The sequence below is a fragment of the Salvelinus fontinalis genome, chromosome 37 (assembly GCF_029448725.1).
Source record: "Salvelinus fontinalis isolate EN_2023a chromosome 37, ASM2944872v1, whole genome shotgun sequence".
Lineage (NCBI taxonomy): Eukaryota > Metazoa > Chordata > Actinopteri > Salmoniformes > Salmonidae > Salvelinus > Salvelinus fontinalis.
In genome coordinates, this window is record NC_074701.1 from 6,894,851 (window position 1) to 6,914,249 (window position 19,399).

General features: G+C 45.5%; 1 protein-coding gene across 4 annotated transcripts; it reads left to right on the forward strand.

Annotated features, from left to right (window-relative positions):
- The first annotated feature begins 2,969 nt into the window (after nt 1–2,969).
- Nucleotides 2,970–15,671, forward strand: LOC129836028 (polymeric immunoglobulin receptor-like). Of its 4 annotated transcripts, none has more exons than XR_008756598.1 (8): nt 2,970–3,427; nt 3,597–3,708; nt 4,149–4,237; nt 4,904–4,944; nt 5,241–5,306; nt 14,665–14,732; nt 14,989–15,048; nt 15,440–15,465. XR_008756598.1 is itself a non-coding variant. In XM_055901766.1 (8 exons), exons 1-8 carry the CDS (start codon nt 3,067–3,069, stop codon nt 15,458–15,460), a joined length of 834 nt encoding a protein of 277 aa, XP_055757741.1. In that variant the 5' UTR covers nt 2,970–3,066; the 3' UTR covers nt 15,461–15,671. The 4 variants fall into 4 exon arrangements, 3 of the variants coding, with proteins under 3 accessions (XP_055757741.1, XP_055757740.1, XP_055757742.1); XM_055901766.1 differs by having other exon boundaries at nt 14,649–14,732; nt 15,440–15,671; XM_055901765.1 differs by lacking the exon at nt 15,440–15,465 and having other exon boundaries at nt 14,649–14,732; nt 14,989–15,428.
- Nucleotides 15,672–19,399: the final 3,728 nt, after the last annotated feature.

The following is a 19,399-nucleotide window of genomic DNA, read 5'->3' on the forward strand; positions in this document are numbered from 1 at the left end:
AGAGACAACGATAAACAGCTGCCTCTGATTGGGAACCATACCAGGCCAACATAGAAATAAAACAACCTAGATTACCCACCCTAGTCACACCCTGACCTAACCAACATAGAGAATAAAAAGGCTCTCTATGGTCAGGGCGTGACAGTATCCCCCCCAAAGGTGCGGACTCCGTCCGCAAAACCTGACTCTATAGGGGAGGGTACGGGTGGGCATCTAGCGTCGGTGGCGGCTCCGGTGCGGGGCAAAGTACCCACTCCGCTCGCTGATCCGCCAGCATCGGTGGCAGCTCTGGAGCGGGATGAAGAACCCGCTCATCCTGCGGATCCAGCCATGGACCCGGGCTGGCCGCCGTGCCTGGACTGGGCACCGGCGCAGAGGGAGGCTACTGCCCTGGAGCAGGACTGGACGCCTTGCCTGGAAGCACCGGACTGTTGACCCCCGCTGGAGGCTCCGGAGCATTGTCCGTCGCAGGAGGCTCCGGACCGTCGACCCCCGCTGGAGGCTCCGGAGCGTTGACCGTCGCAGGAGGTTCCGGAGCGTTGACCGTCGCAGGAGGTCCCGGACTGTGGACCGTCGTAGGAGGTTCCGGACTGTGGACCGTCGTAGGAGGTTCCGGACTGTGGACCGTTGTAGGAGGTTCCGGACTGTGGACCGTTGCAGGAGGTTCCGGACTGTGGACCGTCACAGGAGGTTCCGTACTGTGAACCGTCGCAGGAGGTTCCGTACTGTGAACAGTCGCAGGAGGTTCTTGACTGTGGACCGTCGCAGGAGGTTCCGTACTGTGAACCGTCGTAGGAGGTTCCGTACTGTGAACCGTCGTAGGAGGTTCCGGACTGTGGACCGTCGTAGGAGGTTCCGGACTGTGGACCGTTGCAGGAGGCTCCGGACCGTCGACCCCCGCTGGAGGCTCCGGAGCGTTGACCGTCGCAGGAGGTTCCGGAGCGTTGACCGTCGCAGGAGGTCCCGGACTGTGGACCTTCGTAGGAGGTTCCGGACTGTGGACCGTCGTAGGAGGTTCCGGACTGTGGACCGTCGCAGGAGGTTCCGTACTGTGAACCGTCGCAGGAGGTTCCGGACTGTGAACCATCGCCGGAAGCTCTGGACTGGGGACTGTCGCCAGAAGCTCTGGACTGGGGACCGTCGCCAGAAGCTCTGGACTGGGGACCGTCGCCGGAAGCTCTGGACTGGGGACCGTCGCCGGAAGCTCTGGACTGGGGACCGTCGCCGGAAGCTCTGGACTGGGGACTGTCGCCGGAAGCTCTGGCCTGGGGACCGTCGCCGGAAGCTCTGGACTGGGGACCGTCGCCGGAAGCTCTGGACTGGGGACTGTCGCCGGAAGCTCTGGCCTGGGGACCGTCGCCGGAAGCTCTGGACTAGGGACCGTCGCCGGAAGCCTAGTGCGTGGAGCCGGCACAGGTGGCACCGGACTGGTGACACGCACTTCAGGGCAAGTGCGAGGAGCAGGCACACACAAGCCTTGCTCACAATTCCTTCTGTGGCAGCACAATGAACAAACTATATACTGTATGTGAGGCTCTTGATCATATCTTTGATCGTGACACTGTTGAGGAGGAGAGAGTCCTTGTTAAACTTTGACACAAAGTAGTCTGTGATAAATAGCACAATATGTTTCATCTGAGTATTTGTTATAGTCAAAAGAATCCATACATTATGCTTTTTTTTACTCAAAAAACGAGTTGTATGAGGCCTACAGACCATAAATAGCAAATATAAGTTCAAAACTTGTAATGTTCACAAGAACTTAAGCTGATAAAAAGATCTAACACAACATTAGGTGATATATATGTATTATTATGGATTTATAATCAGCTATAATGGGGAAGTCATTTTGGACCGGGAACACAATTAATTAACATGAAACGAACACAACAGGAAGGTTAAGTGATGGTCAAATGTATTTAAACAAATTAGAAGATAAAAATATGAATAGTATTGTGCGCATTGTATTGTGAAAGGCATTTACTTTATATGAAAGATACTTCTAGATGAAACTGATTAGGTTTGGTGAAAAAGTTACTGTGTGATTTTGTGTGTTGTATTTAGTCAATAGAAAATGTGCTTAAAATTTTGTTAAAACAGCATTTGTTTTAAGTTTTGTACTAAAAGTTGTGAAATGTTAACACAGATGTGTGAAAATAGCATGAAAGCAATAAAAAAAAAATATTTTTAAAGACTATTTATTGTTCTTAAAATAATTTGTCACAACATGATGTGAGCTCTGTGCTCTGTGAGTTTGAGAGATAATGCAGCTTCCTGAGCTAAATTTAGCACTTTCCCTTGGAGGACATCTGTGGTTATGAGCTGTACATGACCAGGGTTCACTTCCTGTATAGAAGGGGGAGAGAGACAGAGAGTGTTCTTGTTGAACGTAAAACCACATCAGACTAAGTTGTTTTCCGGAGGACCTTGAACCTGGTTTAAAGTGAGAGTCTGTGGAGGTCTTGGTCTAGTACCCATCACTACATCTCTGTAGCACATGACCCCTCAAATCTATCAATGTTCAGCATATACAGGACATTTATCATATAGTTTCTTATATAGTGAAATATAGAATTTTGCCAATGGAAATATGGTGCATGTTGCCCAATTACCAAATCTTTGTAATCATTAGTGACCTATGTTCCAGTAGAAAGTAAGAGGGTAGTAGTGACTCTTGTTCCCAAAACCCTTAGAGAAAGCTGAAATATATTTTAGTGACTATGATTATGGGGTTAAATTAGTCCATTTTATGCAATAGTTAATGTCTGCCACTGAGGGGGGAATGTACACACAAATAGAAGCAGGAAGAGAGTTACAGACAGTGAAGTCTGTTAACACTAGGAAGTAGAGTCATTCTGGCTGGTGCCTTTTACCTTGTCTATTTTATGTTTTCTATATGTAGATCTTGGTGTAAACTTTGTTTAGAGTCCACTGTCTGCATTGTGTCTTTCAACGTTGTCTATCACAAGCAGCACCATATCACCAAGTAACACAATGTGTAAAAGTACTTGGAGAATAAAGGTCATACACCTACTAGATATAAAGGTCTGCTGCTGAGTTCTTTCTATGGTGTCTGTACCTCTGTGTTCAGGTACTCCAGAACTCTATGTGGACCAACAGGAAGTGACTGGAGTAGAAGGAGGGAGTGTCATTGTTCATTGTTACTATAGTAACTCTGGAGATATGAAGTGGTGCAGGATGGGTGGTGAATGTGTGATGTGGTATTCTGGGACTTTCAATGGAACATCAGTGACATTAAAGCGGACTAGTGAAGCCAACAACAGAACAGTCTTAACAATGACTATGAGTGGACTGAAGATGGAGAACACTGACTGGTATTGGTGTAGAGTGGGAGAACTAGAGATGCCTGTTCACATCACTGTCAGTCAACAAACTGCAACACAGAGAACCTCTAAGATGACCTCAAGTTAGTAGATCAATCACATACTTTATGATCAATATGATTCACTTTGTTTTATCCCCTGGCATCATCTGGAACTGATTGTAATATTAACTATGAATGTGATGTTGCTATACAACCTGACTATCTGGTTTACCATTAACTTCATTGATGATATTGTTGTTTTACCTCACAGCAACCGAAGATCCAACCCCTCAACAACCCTCTGCCTCTCCAACTGCTGAGCCTGTTCAGACTGACAACACAAGTCAAGGAGCTGAGGGGAACATGGAGGAAGTCCACCAGAGGTTATTATCACTCCTTCAGCTGTATTATCCCACATGTTGTTAGATAATATGAACACAGAGAAACATTACAATTCCATCAAACACTACAACAGTTAATGATAACCCAACACCCTCCCTCAATGCATATAGAGACTGTTATGACTTCCTCTTGGGTAGAAGAACATCTCTGTGGTTGCCTCATGAAAAGTAGCAGCAATGTTGGTCTTATTCTCACTCATTTGCAAGGACAAGTTGCACACAAAACAAACGTTATTTGTATAGTAATAATCTCAATAATAGTCATATCATCTCTTCATTTGCATGGTCAACTTCCACACATGTGAATAGATAAATAATTGTTCCACTTATCAAACAAGTTGTTACCTTTTCACAAATGATCCATTTATAATGATCTTTTTTAATTTTATTATTATTACATGTTCTTATATGTAATCCATCAGGTCTGTGAAAGTCCTACTCATCTCTCTGGGCATGTTGGTGGTGCTGACAGCTGGTATCCTAGTAACGTGGAAGATGTGGAGAAAGCATAGTAAGTAGTCATTTTATGTGAATATATAAAAGGAGAATAGTTTAGAAAAATACTAAATGTATTGATATTGTAACCAAACTTGTCACGATCGTCTTTAGGTGAATGAGTGGACCAAGGCGCAGCGTGATATGAATACATCTTCTTTTAATATAACGAAGACGAAAACTGAAGAACACTGACAAACTAATACAAAAACAACAAACGATTGTGAAGCTATACAAACTACGTGCACACATGCAACGTAGACATAGACAATTACCCACAACCTGTCTAATGCCTATGGCTGCCATAAATATGGCTCCCAATCAGAGACAACGATAGACAGCTGTCTCTGATTGAGAACCACTCAGGCAACCATAGACATACCTAAACACCTACACTGAACACAACCCCATAAACTCTACCAAAACCCCCTAGACACTACAAACACCCTCGACTAGACAAAAACACACAAACATCCCCCATGTCACACCCTGACCTAACTCAAATAATAAAGAAAACAAAGATAACTAAGGCCAGGGCGTGACAAAACTATATTTCTTGCCTGTGATTTATCTTGAATGACAGAAAATATTTGGAGGAATTGTCTTTAAGAAATCCATTCAGAGGTATTATTGTACTATAACAAACTCAGAAGTAGTTGATATCTCCCTCTCGTTATTCCAGAGGACAATAAGGCCAAGGACCAGACAACTAACAACTCAGTGGTAGGATACACTTATTTTATTATTTTCATCCATCTGATTTTCTGTTCTTGATTTGGGATCATCTACAATTTGACTCCAGCGTTACCTCTTTAGTTGATTATCAATGAGTTGACATAAAAGGTCCCATATTCTAACTGAACCCAAGCTCTTATAGCACTCAAGATGTTGAAAAAATGATGTTAATACTGTCAGTTCACTAAATATACACCTGACTGAATGATATCAGTGGAAACAAACTGTGGTTTAGGTGGTAAAGAGACAAGTCCTGTTTCTCTTTGCTATTTATTTCTTTACAGTCTGCTGACCCTGAGGAGGACATTACATACAGCACAGTGACCCACACCAGAAAACCAGCACAGCAGGTACAAACTGAATAAACTTGGTTTTGGTCTGTGGAGATCTTGGACTAGAACCAATCACTCCATCTCTGCAGTGAGCCGGGGTTCTCTCTCTCTCTCTCTCTCTCTCTCTCTCTCTCTCTCTCTCTCTCTCTCTCTCTCTCTCTCTCTCTCTCTCTCTCTCTCTCTTTCTCTCTTTCTCTCTCTCTCTTTCTCTCTCTCTCTCTCTTTCTATCTCTCTCTCTCTCTCTCTCTCTCTCTCTCTCTCTCTCTCTCTCTCTCTCTCTCTCTCTCTCTTTCTCTCTCTCTCTATCTCTCTCTCTTTCTCTCTCTATCTCTCTCTTTCTCCTCCACCTCTGAAGTGTGAGCTGGGGTTCTCTCTCTCTCTCAATTCAATTCAAGCGCTTTATTGGCATGGGAAACATATGTTAGCATTGCCAAAGTAAATGAAGTAGATAATAAACAAAAGTGAAATAAACAATGTAAATTAACAAATAAATGTTACATTAACAGAAGTTCCAAAAGAATAAAGACATTTCAGATGTCATGTGGTGGCTATATACAGTGTTGTAACGATGTGCAAATAGTTAAAGTACAAAATGGAGAATAAATAGACATAAAATATGGGGTGTATTTACAATGGTGTTTGTTCTTCACAGGTTGAGCTTTTCTTGTGGCAACAGGTCACAAATGTTGCCTCTGTGATGGCACACTGGTATTTCACCCAGTAGATATGGCAGCTTATCAAACAAAACAAACAAAATAAATCCTTTGTGGATCTGTGTAACCTGAGTCTCTAATATTGTCATACATTTGGCAGGAGGTTAGGAAATGCAGCTCAGTTTCCTTCTCATTTTGTGGGCAGTATGCACATAGCCCGTGTCACGTTCCTGACCTGTTTTCTGTTGTTTTGTATGTGTGTGATGGTCAGGGCGTGAGTTTTGGGTGGGCAGTCTATGTTTTCTGTTTCTATGTTGGTTTTGGGTTGCCTGGTATGGCTCTTAATTAGAGGCAGGTGTTTTGCGTTTTCCTCTAATTGAGAGTCATATTAAGGTAGGGTGTTCCCACTGTTTGTTTGTGGGTGATTGTCTTCCGTGTCAGTGTATGTGTGCACCATACGGGACTGTTTCATTGTCGTTAGGTATTTGTAGTCTGTTCCTGTTCGTGCGTTCTTCACGTTGTATGTAAGTTCGTGTCCAGGTCTGTTTACTTCGTTTTGTTGTTTTGTAAAGTATCAAGTGTTCTTCGTGTGTTTAGTTTCGTCTTATTTATTAAAATTCATTATGTATTCACAACCCGCTGCATTTTGGTCTTTCGATCCTTCTCTCCTCTCCTCGTTTGAGGAGGAGGATTACGACACCCGTTACAGAATCACCCACCAAACCCAGATCAAGCAGCGGGTTAACGGACAGCAACGACAGCAGCAGTGGGAAAAGGAGGATTGGACATGGGAGGAGATCCTGGACGGTAAAGGACCCTGGGCAGAGCCAGTGGAGTGTCGCCGCCCCAAAGCGGAGCTGGAGGCAGCGAAAGCGGAGAGGCGACGTTATGAGGAGGCAGCACGGAAGCAAGGCTGGAAACCCGCAAGTACTACCCAAAAATTTCTTGGGGGGGTGGCTAAGAGGTAGTGGGCCGAGGGCAGGTAGGAGACCTGCGCCCACTTCCCAGGCTAACCGTGGAGAGCGGGAGTACGGGCAGACACCATGTTACGCAGTAGAGCGCACGGTGTCTCCTGTACGGGTGCATAGCCCAGTGCGGGTTATTCCACCTCCCCACACTGGTAGGGCTAGATTGGGCATTGAGCCAAATGTCATGAGGCCGGCGCTACATATCTGGCCACCAGTATGTCTCCTTGGGCCGGCTTACATGGCACCAGCCTTACGCATGGTGTCCCCGGTTCGCCAACACAGCCCAGTGCGTGTTATTCCACCTCCCCGCACTGGACGGGCTACGGGGAGCATGCAACCAGGTAAGGTTGGGCAGGCTCAGTGCTCAAGGAAGCCAGTACGCCTACACGGCCCGGTATTTCCGGCGCTACCTCCTCGCCCCAGCCCAGTACCACCAGTGCCTACACCACGCACCAGGCTTCCAGTGTGTTTTAAGAGCCCTGTTCCTCCTCCACGCACTCTCCCTATGGTGCGTGTCTCCAGCCCAGTGCCTCCAGTTCCGGCACCACGCACTAAGCCATCTGTGCGTCTCCAGAGCCCTGTACGCACTGTTCCTTCTCCCCGCACTCGCCCGGAGGTGCGTGCCCTCAGCCCGGTACCTCCAGTTCCGGTACCACGCACCAGGCCTATAGTGCGCTTCGAGAAGTCAGTGTGCCCTGTCCCTGCTTCCCGCACTAGCCTTGAAGTGCGTGCCGTCATCCCGGTACCTCCAGTTCCGGCACCATGCACCAGGCCTACTGTGCGCCTCAGCAGGGCAGAGTTGGCCGTCTGCCCAACGCCTTCTGCACTGCCTGTCTGCCCAACGCCTTCTGCACTGCCTGTCTGCCCAACGCCTTCTGCACTGCCTGTCTGCCCAGCGCCGTCTGAGCCATCTGTCTGCCCAGCGCCGTCTGAGCCATCTGTCTGCTCAGCGCCGTCTGAGCCATCTGTCTGCCCAGCGCCGTCTGAGCCATCTGTCTGCCCAGCGCCGTCTGAGCCATCTGTCTGCCCAGCGCCGTCTGAGCCATCTGTCTGCCCAGCGCCGTCTGAGCCATCTGTCTGCCCAGCGCCGTCTGAGCCATCTGTCTGCCCAGCGCCGTCTGAGCCATCTGTCTGCCCAGCGCCGTCTGAGCCATCTGTCTGCCCAGCGCCGTCTGAGCCATCTGTCTGCCCAGCGCCGTCTGAGCCATCTGTCTGCCCAGCGCCGTCTGAGCCGTCCGTCTGCACAGCGCCTTCTGAGCCGTCCGTCTGCCACGAGCCGCTAGAGCCGTCCGTCAGTCAGGAGCCGCCAGAGCCGCCAGCCAGTCAGGAGCTGCCAGAGCCGCCAGCCAGTCAGGAGCTGCCAGAGCCGCCAGCCAGTCAGGAGCTGCCAGTGACGCCAGCCAGTCAGGAGCTGTCAGAGCTGCCCTTCAGTCATGAGCTGCCCTCCAGTCATGAGCTGCCCTCCAGTCATGAGCTGCCCTTCAGTCATGAGCTGCCCTACAGTCATGAGCTGCCCTACAGTCATGAGCTGCCCTACAGTCATGAGATGCCTTACAGTCATGAGATGCCTTACAGTCATGAGCTGCCCTACAGTCATGAGCTGCCCTACAGTCATGAGCTGCCACTCAGCCCGGACCTGCCAGAGCCCCTCAGCCCGGACCTGCCAGAGCCCCTCAGCCCGGACCTGCCAGAGTCCCTCAGCCCGGACCTGCCAGAGTCCCTCAGCCCGGACCTGCCAGAGTCCCTCAGCCCGGACCTGCCAGAGTCCCTCAGCCCGGACCTGCCAGAGTCCCTCAGCCCGGACCTGCCAGAGTCCCTCAGCCCGGACCTGCCAGAGTCCCTCAGCCAGGACCTGCCAGAGTCCCTCAGCCAGGACCTGCCAGAGTCCCTCAGCCAGGACCTGCCAGAGTCCCTCAGCCAGGACCTGCCGCCCCTTATCCCGGTGCTGCCCCTTCATTTAGGTGGTTTTAGTTGGAGGGTGGTCATTGGGAGGGGGATACAGAAGCGGGGAGTGACTATGGTGGTGTGGGGACAGCGTCCGGAGCCTGAGCCACCACCGTGGTCAGATGCCCACCCAGACCCTCCCCTGGACTTTGTGCTGGTGCGCCCGGCGTTCGCACCTTGAGGGGGGGTTCTGTCACGTTCCTGACCTGTTTTCTGTTGTTTTGTATGTGTGTGATGGTCAGGGCGTGAGTTTTGGGTGGGCAGTCTATGTTTTCTGTTTCTATGTTGGTTTTGGGTTGCCTGGTATGGCTCTTAATTAGAGGCAGGTGTTTTGCGTTTTCCTCTAATTGAGAGTCATATTAAGGTAGGGTGTTCTCACTGTTTGTTTGTGGGTGATTGTCTTCCGTGTCAGTGTATGTGCGCACCATACGGGACTGTTTCATTGTCGTTAGGTATTTGTAGTCTGTTCCTGTTCGTGCGTTCTTCACGTTGTATGTAAGTTCGTGTCCAGGTCTGTTTACTTCGTTTTGTTGTTTTGTAAAGTATCAAGTGTTCTTCGTGTGTTTAGTTTCGTCTTGTTTATTAAAATTCATTATGTATTCACAACCCGCTGCATTTTGGTCTTTCGATCCTTCTCTCCTCTCCTCGTTTGAGGAGGAGGATTACGACACCCGTTACAGCCCGTCTTGTCTTGAGAGCCAGGTCTGCCTTTAGCTGCATTTCTCAATAGCAAGGCTTTGCTCACTGAGTCTGTACATAGTCAAAGATTTATTTCGGTGATGGCTTTGTTATGGAAGGTTTGGGAATCGCTTCCGTTTAGGTAGTTGTAGAATTTAACGTCTCTTTTCTGGATTTTGATAATTAGCAGGTATCGGCCTAATTCTGCTCAGCATGTATTATTTGGTGTTTTACGTTGTACACAGAAGATATTTTTGCAGAATTCTGCATGCAGTCTCAATCTGATGTTAGTCCCATTGTGTGAATTATTGGTTGGTGAGCAGACCCCAGAATTTACAACCATGAAGGGCAATGGGTTCTATAACTGATTCAAGTACTTTTAGCTAGATCCTAGTTGGTATGTCTAATTTTATTATTTTTATATCTAATGTCTAATTCTTTTGATGGCATAGAAAGCCCTTCTTGCCTTGTCTCTAAGATCGTTAACTTCTCTAGGGTAGGGGGCAGCATTTGGAATTTTGGATGAAATGCGGCCTGTTTCTCGGGCCCAGAAGATATCATATGCATATAACTGGTAGATTTGGATAGAAAACACTCTAAAGTTTCCAAAACCGTTAAAATAGTGTCTGTGAGTATAACAGAACTGATTTGGCAGGCTAAAACCTGAGAAAAATCCATTCAGAAAGTTGTTTTTTTGTTGGTTTTGTAGTTTTCTATTCAATGCTATTACAGTATCCATTGACTTAGGACTCAAATTGCAGTTTCTATGCCTTCCACTAGATGTCAACAGTCTTTAGAAATTGTTTCAGGCTTATATCCTGAAAAATTAGGAAGTAAGAGCAGTCTGAATGAGTGGACCCTAAAGTGTCACAGAGCTTTTTCATGCTCGAGACCGAGAGAGTGCCTTTCTTGTTTACCTTTTTAAATTGACGACGTTGTTGTCCGGTTGAAATATTATCGATTATTTAGGCTAACAACAACCTGAGGCTTGAATATAAACATCGTTTGACATGTTTCTATGAACTTTACGGATACAATTTGGATTTTTTTGTCTGCCTGTTTTGACTGCGTTTGAGCCTGTGGATTACTGAAGAAAACGCGCAAACAAAACGGAGGTTTTTGGATATAAAGAGACTTTTTCGAACAAAAGGAACATTTATTGAGTAGATGAATGTCTGCTGAGTGCAACCATATGAAGATCATCAAAGGTAAGGGATTAATTATATCTCTATTTCTAAATTGTGTGACTGTTGTATCTGGTTGGCTACTGTTTGGAATAATTTGTCTTGTGGGCTATGTTCTCATAATCGTAATGTATGCTTTTGCCGTAAAGCATTTTTTAAATCTGACAGTGGTTGGATTCATATGAAGTTCATCTTTAAACCTATGTAAAATATGTTTTGTTTTCTGAATTTTTATAATGAGTATTTCTGTATTTGAATTTGGCGCCCAGCAGTTTCACTGGCTGTTAAAGAGGTGGGAAGCTACCGTCTCTCGTGCCCAAGAGAGGTTAACAGTTGTGGTGCTGATCTTTAGGCCAAGGTATGCATAGTTTGTGTGCTCTAGGGCAACGGTGTCAAGAAGGAATTTGTATTCGTTGTCCTGGCAACTGGACTTTTTTTGGAACGCCATTATTTTTCGTCTTTCTGAGATTTATTATCAGGGCCCAGGTCTGACAGAATCTGTGCAGAATACTTGTGTGCTGCTGTAGGCCCTCCGTGGTTGAGGACCAGATAATCAGCAAACAGTAGACATTTGACTTCAGATTCAAGTAGGGTGAGTCTGGGTGCTGCAGACTGTTCTAGTGCCCTCGCCAATTCGTTGATATATATGTTGAAGAGGGTGGGGCTTAAGTTGCATCCCTGTCTCACATTTGCTCAGTACATTGTTTTTGCTGAGAAAATGTACAAGTCTGCTGTTAATGATAACTTTCCCAAGGTTGTTGTTGATGCATTTCCCATGGTAATGTCACATTCATCGTATACATAATGAGTGGACCAAGGCGCGGCGTGAGTAGAGTTCCACATATTTATTAAAGTGAACCTTCAAAAAACAACAAAGAATAAACGAACGTGAAGTTCGTAGCGCACATAGCACTAAACCAAAACAAAACAATATCCCACAAACGCAGGTGGGAAAAGGACCACACTAAGTATGATCCCCAAATAGAGGCAACGATCATCAGCTGCCTCCAATTGGGAACCATACTAACACCAACATAGAAATACAAGACTAGAACACCTCCTAGTCATTCTCTGGCCTATTGCACCATAGAGAACCCCAAGGGCTCTCTATCGTCAGGGCGTGACAGTACCCCCCCCCCACCCCCCCAAAGGTGCAGACTCCGACCGCAAAACCTGAACCTGGATGGGAAGGGTTAGGGTGGGCAACTAGTGTCGGTGGCGGCTCCGGTGCGGGACATAGCCCCCGCTCAGACCGCGGATCTGACCCTGAAGCCGGGCTGAACGCCGTGCCCGGACTGGCCACCGGAGTAGAGGAAGGCTTCGGCCATAGAGCAGGACTGGACGCCGTGCCTGGACTGGGCACCGGCGCAGAGGAAGGACTGGGCGCAGAGGAAGGCTCCAGCCATGGCACCGGCGCAGGAAGCTCCGGGCCGTGGACCATCGCCGGAAGCTCCGGGCCGTTGACCGTCGCCGGAAGCTCTGTGCCGTTGACCGTCGCCGGAAGCTCCGGACTGTGAACCGTCGCCGGATGCTCCGGGCTGGGGACCGTCGCTGGAGGTTCCGGGCTGTGGACCGTCGCTGGAGTCTCCGGGCTGTGGACCGTCGCTGGAGTCTCCGGACTGTGGATTGTCGCTGGAGTCTCCGGGCTGTAAACTGTCGCTGGAGTCTCCGGGCCTTGGACCGTCACTGGAGTCTCCGGACTGTGGACCGTCACTGGAGGCTCTGGATTGTGAACCATCGCTGGAAGCTCTGGACTGAACCGTCGCTGAAGGCTCCGGGCTGTAGACCGTCGCTGGAGACTTCGGACTGTACACACGCAGTGGTGGACGAGTGCGGGGAGCCGGTACAGGACGTACCGGGCTGGGGAGGTGCACTGAAGGCCTGGTGCGTGGAGCCGGCACAGGTGGCACCGGACTGATGACACACTCTTCAGGGCGAGTGCCTTGCATAATACACCTAACCAACATTTCTCTCAATCTCCCTCCTCCAACAGCTCCATCGACTCCCCGACGGTCTCTGGCTCTCTCCTCGGCTCGACCGACAGCCCCTTGCGCCCCCCGCAAATAAATCTTGGGGTTTCTGTGGCCGCGGACCCCGGCGTCATCGCTCTCCTCCTAAACTCCTTGGCGACTCCCGCCAAGGAAGGTTCTCGCATCCACACATTATTTCCTCCCATGTCCAGCTCTCCTTTACCTACATGGTATGCTGCTTGGTCCTGGGGTGATGGGATATTCTGTCACGTTGGTTGTATACATAATGAGCGGACCAAGGCGCAGCGTGAGTAAGGTTCCACATATTTATTAAAGTGAACCTTCAAAAACAACAAAGAATAACGCACATCGCACTAAACCAAAACGAAACAATAGCCCACAAACGCAGGTGGGAAAAGGACCACACTAAGTATGATCCCCAATTAGAGGCAACGATCATCAGCTGCCTCCAATTGGGAACCATACTAACACCAACATATAAATACAAGACTAGAACACCCCCTAGTCACGCTCTGACATATTGCACCATAGAGAACCCCAAGGGCTCTCTATGGTCAGGGCGTGACAGGTAATTAATGGGGTCAAATTTGTCTTCACTTTTGTGGATTGGGGTGATCAGTCCTTGGTTCCAGATATTGGGGAATGTGCCAGAGCTGAGGATGGTGTTAAAGAGTTTAAGGATAGCCAATTGGAATTTGTGGTCTATATATTTTATAATTTCATTTAGGATACCATCAACCTCACGGGCCTTTTTGGTTGTAGGGTTTGAATTTTGTCCTGTAGATCATTTAATGTAATTGGAGAATCCAGTGGGTTCTGCTAGTATTTAATAGTTGATTCTAAGATTTGTATTTGATCATGTATATGTTTCTGCTGTTTGTTCTTTTTTTCTGAACCAAAAAGATTGGAGAAGTGGTTTATCCAAACATCTCCGTTTTGGATAGATAACTCTTCGTGTTGCTGTTTGATTAGAGTTTTCCAATTTTCCCACAAGTGGTTAGATTCTATGGATTCTTCAATTACATTGAGCTGATTTCTGACGTGCTGTTCCTTCTTTTTCTGTCATGTATTTCTGTCCAGGAAATTGTCGAGAAGGGTTTGAATTTGTCTTGCCTAATAGTTTTATGGTAGATTTCCACAATACTTTCCTTCCATCTGTAGCATTTTCTTAATATTATTCAGGTCCTTTGGCTTTGATGCCTCATGATTGAGCATAGCTCTGTTCAAGTAGTGTGATTTTTCTGGGATCTGATTGGGGTCTAAGCACTTACTGCCAAGAGATGAGCTATAGGTGTACCTACCGTAGGATTCCCCTCGAAACCTACCATTGACTATGTACATACCCATTGTCCGACAGAGCTGCAAGAGATGTGACCCATTTTTGTTGGTTATGTTATCGTAGTTGTGTCTAGGGGGACATATGGGGGAAGGGAATGATGTCACCTCCAGGTAGGTGTTTGTCCACCTGTGTGCTGAGGGTGTCAGGTTCTTGTCCAGTTCTGGCATTTAGGTCTCCACAGACTAGTACATGCCCCGGGGCCTGGAAATTGTTGATCTCCTCCTCTAGGGTGAGCGAAGTGAGCTGAGCATCTGAAGTTCCGGTTTCTTTTCCTATGCATGTAGCCATGTGTTTACCTTCTGTGCAGTCCATTTCTCAGAGGCCAAACCCAGAGAGCCACCATGACGTGATGTACAGCACTGTGATGCCTGATCAGTTCAGGACAGCAGAGAAGGTCAACATATGGCTACAAGCATCTCGGCTCTTACACAATATTATGACTGTTACTCATAAAACGTCATAGCCTTGGCAAATGTGCATCTGTTTTAGAAGACAATTGTATTTCCAGTATCACTTTCTGTCTTGGAATAAGCAATAGGTAAATGTACACTATGACAGTATAACAACACATTTCTGTTATTTGGGTCTCTCTCTACCAAAAGGATCCATTTCCTGAAGCTGATGATGATGTCACATACAGTACTGTCATCCTCCAGCACAAGGCCCAACTAAAAGGACAGACCAAGGTAAAGCTGTTCTACTGATTATCCACAGCTAGTATTATGTTATCAGAAACAACAGTAAGTGATTGTTTCCTCAGTGTTAATATAGTCATGGTTATGTCACCATTATAGCTGTAGGCCTAATATATCACCTTTATGTTACATATAACAATTATAACTGTCTACACTTTTAAATTCACTGTGAACTGTGTTTTATAGTGTACTCTCCATCATGACAGAAGTGTCCCTGTTCACCTCTCTCCCTGTTCCTCCTCTGTAGTCAGCAGAACCAGATGATAATGTGGTCTACAGCTCAATAGCTCTACAGGTGACCACACAGGTCAGTATTGGTGTCTCCTCTGTCTGTTGTACCAGATGATGCTGATCTCTCAACAAAGATACAGACAACACCACATTACTATGTGTAGTAAACATCACTCTTTAACCACACACATCTTTATCAGTGTATTTGTTTTGCTGCATGTAAAATGTTGTTATCACATTGTGACCAGCTAACCTCATTGTTATCTGTGTGTGTCCATAACATTACAGCGTGGACTGTGCCTGGGTTTAGGGTGAATTTGCCCCTAGATGCTGATCTTGGGTCAGATTTCAATTTTTCATACTCAAGATTAAGGTTAGGGTAGGAGAAGGGGAAACTGATCCTAGATCTGTAACTAGTGGAAACGTCACAATGGAGAATGTGACTGAATGTTTCACTTCCTCTCCAGCAGAGGGCAGAAGCACAATAGTGACTGACTGAGAAGACCTTGGTTGAGTCCTTTTACTGGAAGGACAGAACATTCCCCTCTCCTGTGTTACATCTATCTCCCTCCAATATGATTCTGTCATACCTCTTAACCCACCCCAGAAAGACCCCTCTATTCTTTAGTGTAATAAACTACTGAAGACAGTCTGCTGTGTTTGTTTTCATTATCACCACATACACTATCTGTTATATTAGTTATGTTCCATCCACCTTTCACCTTGTCTCTTGATTTTTACATGTTCATCTTATATCTCTCATGTATATACCGGTAGTCAAATGTCCGATGCCAGTAACCAATCATGATCAAGAGTGTAAATCAAACGTACAAGCTGTGTAACAAAATAAATATGATGATGACGATGAATACACAATCTATTGAAATGATAATGTACTAGGTTCAAACTAGACTGTAGGACACCATAGATGTTATCTACCACTGAGGTGGGCATGTGGATTCAAATAGAATCAGGAAGAGCGTTAAAGACAGTGAGGTCTGTGACCATTAGGATGCTTTTTTGTTAACTTCATGTTGAATTGACGTTAGTTGACAAATCAACCACATGTAAATCAAAACTAGACATTAATTTGACGTCTGTGCCCAGTGAGTAGTTCCACTGTTACTACACTAACCCTGGTGGTATGAGGTGGTGCAGGCTGGGTGTTAGTGGCTCATGTCTAAGTATTTCTGTAGCTTAGATGGAAGATCAGTGACTTTAAGCAGACCACTGATGCTGACAAAAGACAAGTCTTAAAGCCCTTATGCAATCTTTATAATACAAATGTTAAATTATGACCATATGTATAATAAATTACTGTTTATTTCATGAAAATACCTTCCAACATATGTTTTATAGTAGTTTTCCCTGAGCCTCCTTTTAGTATTGAAATCCTCATTCTGATCAAGTGTGTGTGTTGATAGAAATATTAATCTATTTATAAACACAGCCCTGATTGGTAGAAAGGATCAGACTCCCCAATTAACTTTTTTTTAAATGTTATTAGGCAAGGCAGTTAAGAACAAGTTCTTATTTTCAATGACATCCTAGGAACAGTTCAGGGGAAGAACAACATATTTTAACCTTGGGATTTGAACTTGCAACCTTTCGGTTAATAGTCCAACACTCTAAACACTAGACTACCCTGCCACCCCTTACCCTGTCAAAGTAGGAGGATACATCTGCAAATAAAATATGACTGGTCATTGGTCAGAATAATAAGAGCAGAGTTCATGCTGTGCTCCAAAAACCCAATCTCACTTGAACAGGCTGAAATTCCAGATTTATTTATCAAAAGTGCATTAGTGTTTTCTCAACTTCATAGTGTGCAACGATCATAGAAAAACTGGTTTATCACGTTTTTGACTGCACTGCCCCTTTAACAGTGACTATGAGTAGACTGATGATGGAAAACACTGACTGGTATTGGTGTAGAGTGGGAGAACTAGAGATGCCTGTTCACATCACTGTCAGTCAACAAACTGCAACACAGAGAACCCCTTTATCAGTAAGTTAAGTCTGGTTGGGTCCCGATGAACTATTTAATAATCATAGTTACTTTACATCTAAATTCTGTAATTTTCTTACAATGGTATCAGCCTGATAATATGTATTTAGTCCATGCTTTAATTCCTCACGTAGATGCTAGTATGTGAAAAACATAATCTGATATAGCAACGAAGATACCAACCATCCAAGACAGCTCTGATGTTAGGACTGGAGATCCTACTGTCTCCTCTTCCACCTCTCAGGCCCCAGTCAACAACACACCATAGAGCCCAGGGATAAGTGTACGTAGTGATGATTATCACTTATTAAGCAATGTCATTAATTTTGTATCTAAACTGATGAATAGTACTGTCCCACAATCACTTGCTCTTTCTGTATCACCCTTCGTACATGTCTATCTGATTGCAGTTTGCAGTCTCAAAACAATGTTGTTCTTATGTAGTTTACAAAAGTTTAATCAGGAGGTCCCGAGTCTTGGTTTCTACTAAACTACTAAGCTAACATATGGAACTGTTTTAACATCATCATAGCATGATATCAAGGATAATTTAAGTATTTAATTTAGAATTTGTAAGTATAAATAAGTGTATAACTAAATTATTTGATGAAACATTGAATTTGGCCTTACTGCTACTATCCCATAGAAACACATTGCATAACATATTCATAAATGACAAATCAGATAGTCAAAAAATAGGTATGTTGTCAAACTTTTCACGCTGTCTAACATTTACTGGGCACATTACATCACAATGGTATAAATGTCATACCAAATGAAAGAAGGAAGTCTTGGGTACATATTTTGTATTAATTACATCTTCATACCTTATTTCAGTACGGCGTTGTAGACCGTTAAATAGAGAGTGTTGTCATGACGTGGCCCTCTTTGGGTACAGCGAGTACCCTCCACCTCTCTCTCTTACCACCTCTCTCTCTCTCTCTCCTACACCCAGGTTCTGTTATCTCAGGTCATAAATTCCTGGAGGAGACTCTCTCTCTCATGCTGTATAGAAAGAGGGTTTCACAGTAGAACAAAGGAACTTCTTCTACATCACAGAACTTGAGAACTGAACAATGTCCATGTTTTGGAGAATGTGTAAACGGTCGGTGGAGAATCCAGCTACGACCGGTCCACTTTGTGTCATGTTTGTGACCTCATGAGTGACAATACAGCCACATTACCATAACTCTGTTTATACAAGAGTATCCGTTTTCAGTTTTGCATCTAATTATTGTATAAAATGAATGAGTAAAGATGACACTATTTGTGAAATTATGTAATGTGATTTTAAACTGTTTAATGAAAGAGAATCCAATTCCCTTTAAAATTTAACTGAGTCTTTGGCCCACCCCATGAGCACAGACATTGATCTGGCGTCATGGGACAGCCCTTTTCTGCTGTTCCGATTATAAACCCCACCTGGAGAAGCCCACTTCAGACCAAGCGTACCTCGATTACCGAGGGCTAAGGTTTGAGTAGAGACCATGCGTACCTCGATTACCGAGAGGACTAAGGTTTGAGTAGAGACCATGCGTACCTCGATTACCGAGGGCTAAGGTTTGAGTAGAGACCATGCATTCCTCGGTCATCTGAGGGAGCTAAGGTTGTAACGTTTGTTGAATCCCTAACCATACCACGTGGGGCATTGGCTACACTGGTGAAAATGGTTAAACTCTGAGACTATCGATACCGACAGAATAAGAGCAAATCTTCGATACTAATTACTAGTCTGCAGCTAGAATTTATGTTGACCTGGAATGCGAAGATCGACAACCGCCGAAACACCTATCTATAAGAACATTTCTGAATGTTACTCTGAAGTATCCATTCCAACCAAAGACTCCAGGGACACAGAGAGAATCTCGGATGAACTTTCCAACAGCAAAGGACGAGTCCAATAGAGATCACGACGACACACTGAGCGTAAATATATGTATTGATTGCAGTTGTTCCCGAATGAGTGAGCGTTCATGTGCAAAGGATTAGCATTTCAATTATTATAATTATCTGCTGTGTAGTGACTCTTGTCTTTCCCGGCCTTCTCAGTCCACACCAACTTCCCTTATTCTTTCCTTGTAACCATATATATTGTTGTTTGTTTATGCATTTCTGTGATTATTTAGTTAGTTAGTAAATACATTATTAAGACAATTGAGATCATTGCTGGAGAGATTGAATGTGATATAGATCATTGCTGAGAGAGGAGGTTGATGGCTGAGGGTTATAGCCTGTTGGTTGTTGCTATGTACTGTGTTAGTTGTTGCTGGGAGCAGTTGGTATGTTCTGTGTGAGATTGTTACTCAGATAGAGTTAATTTGATGTCTGTTGTTTCTTAGTTTGTTTGAGTATTGTTTGATATTCTGTTTCATTTGTTCCCAGGGGGGAAGGGGAAGGCACCTAGGGAGAGCTTAGGCAA

Excerpts from the sequence above, each read along its gene's own strand:
- LOC129836028 (XM_055901765.1), top strand. The coding sequence starts at position 3,067 with ATGGTGTCTGTACCTCTGTGTTCAGGTACTCCAGAACTCTATGTGGAC. Across the intron at positions 4,238-4,903 it reads GAAGATGTGGAGAAAGCATA|AGGACAATAAGGCCAAGGAC; the intron begins GTAAGTAGTCAT and ends TCGTTATTCCAG. Across the intron at positions 14,733-14,988 it reads AACTAAAAGGACAGACCAAG|TCAGCAGAACCAGATGATAA; the intron begins GTAAAGCTGTTC and ends CCTCCTCTGTAG.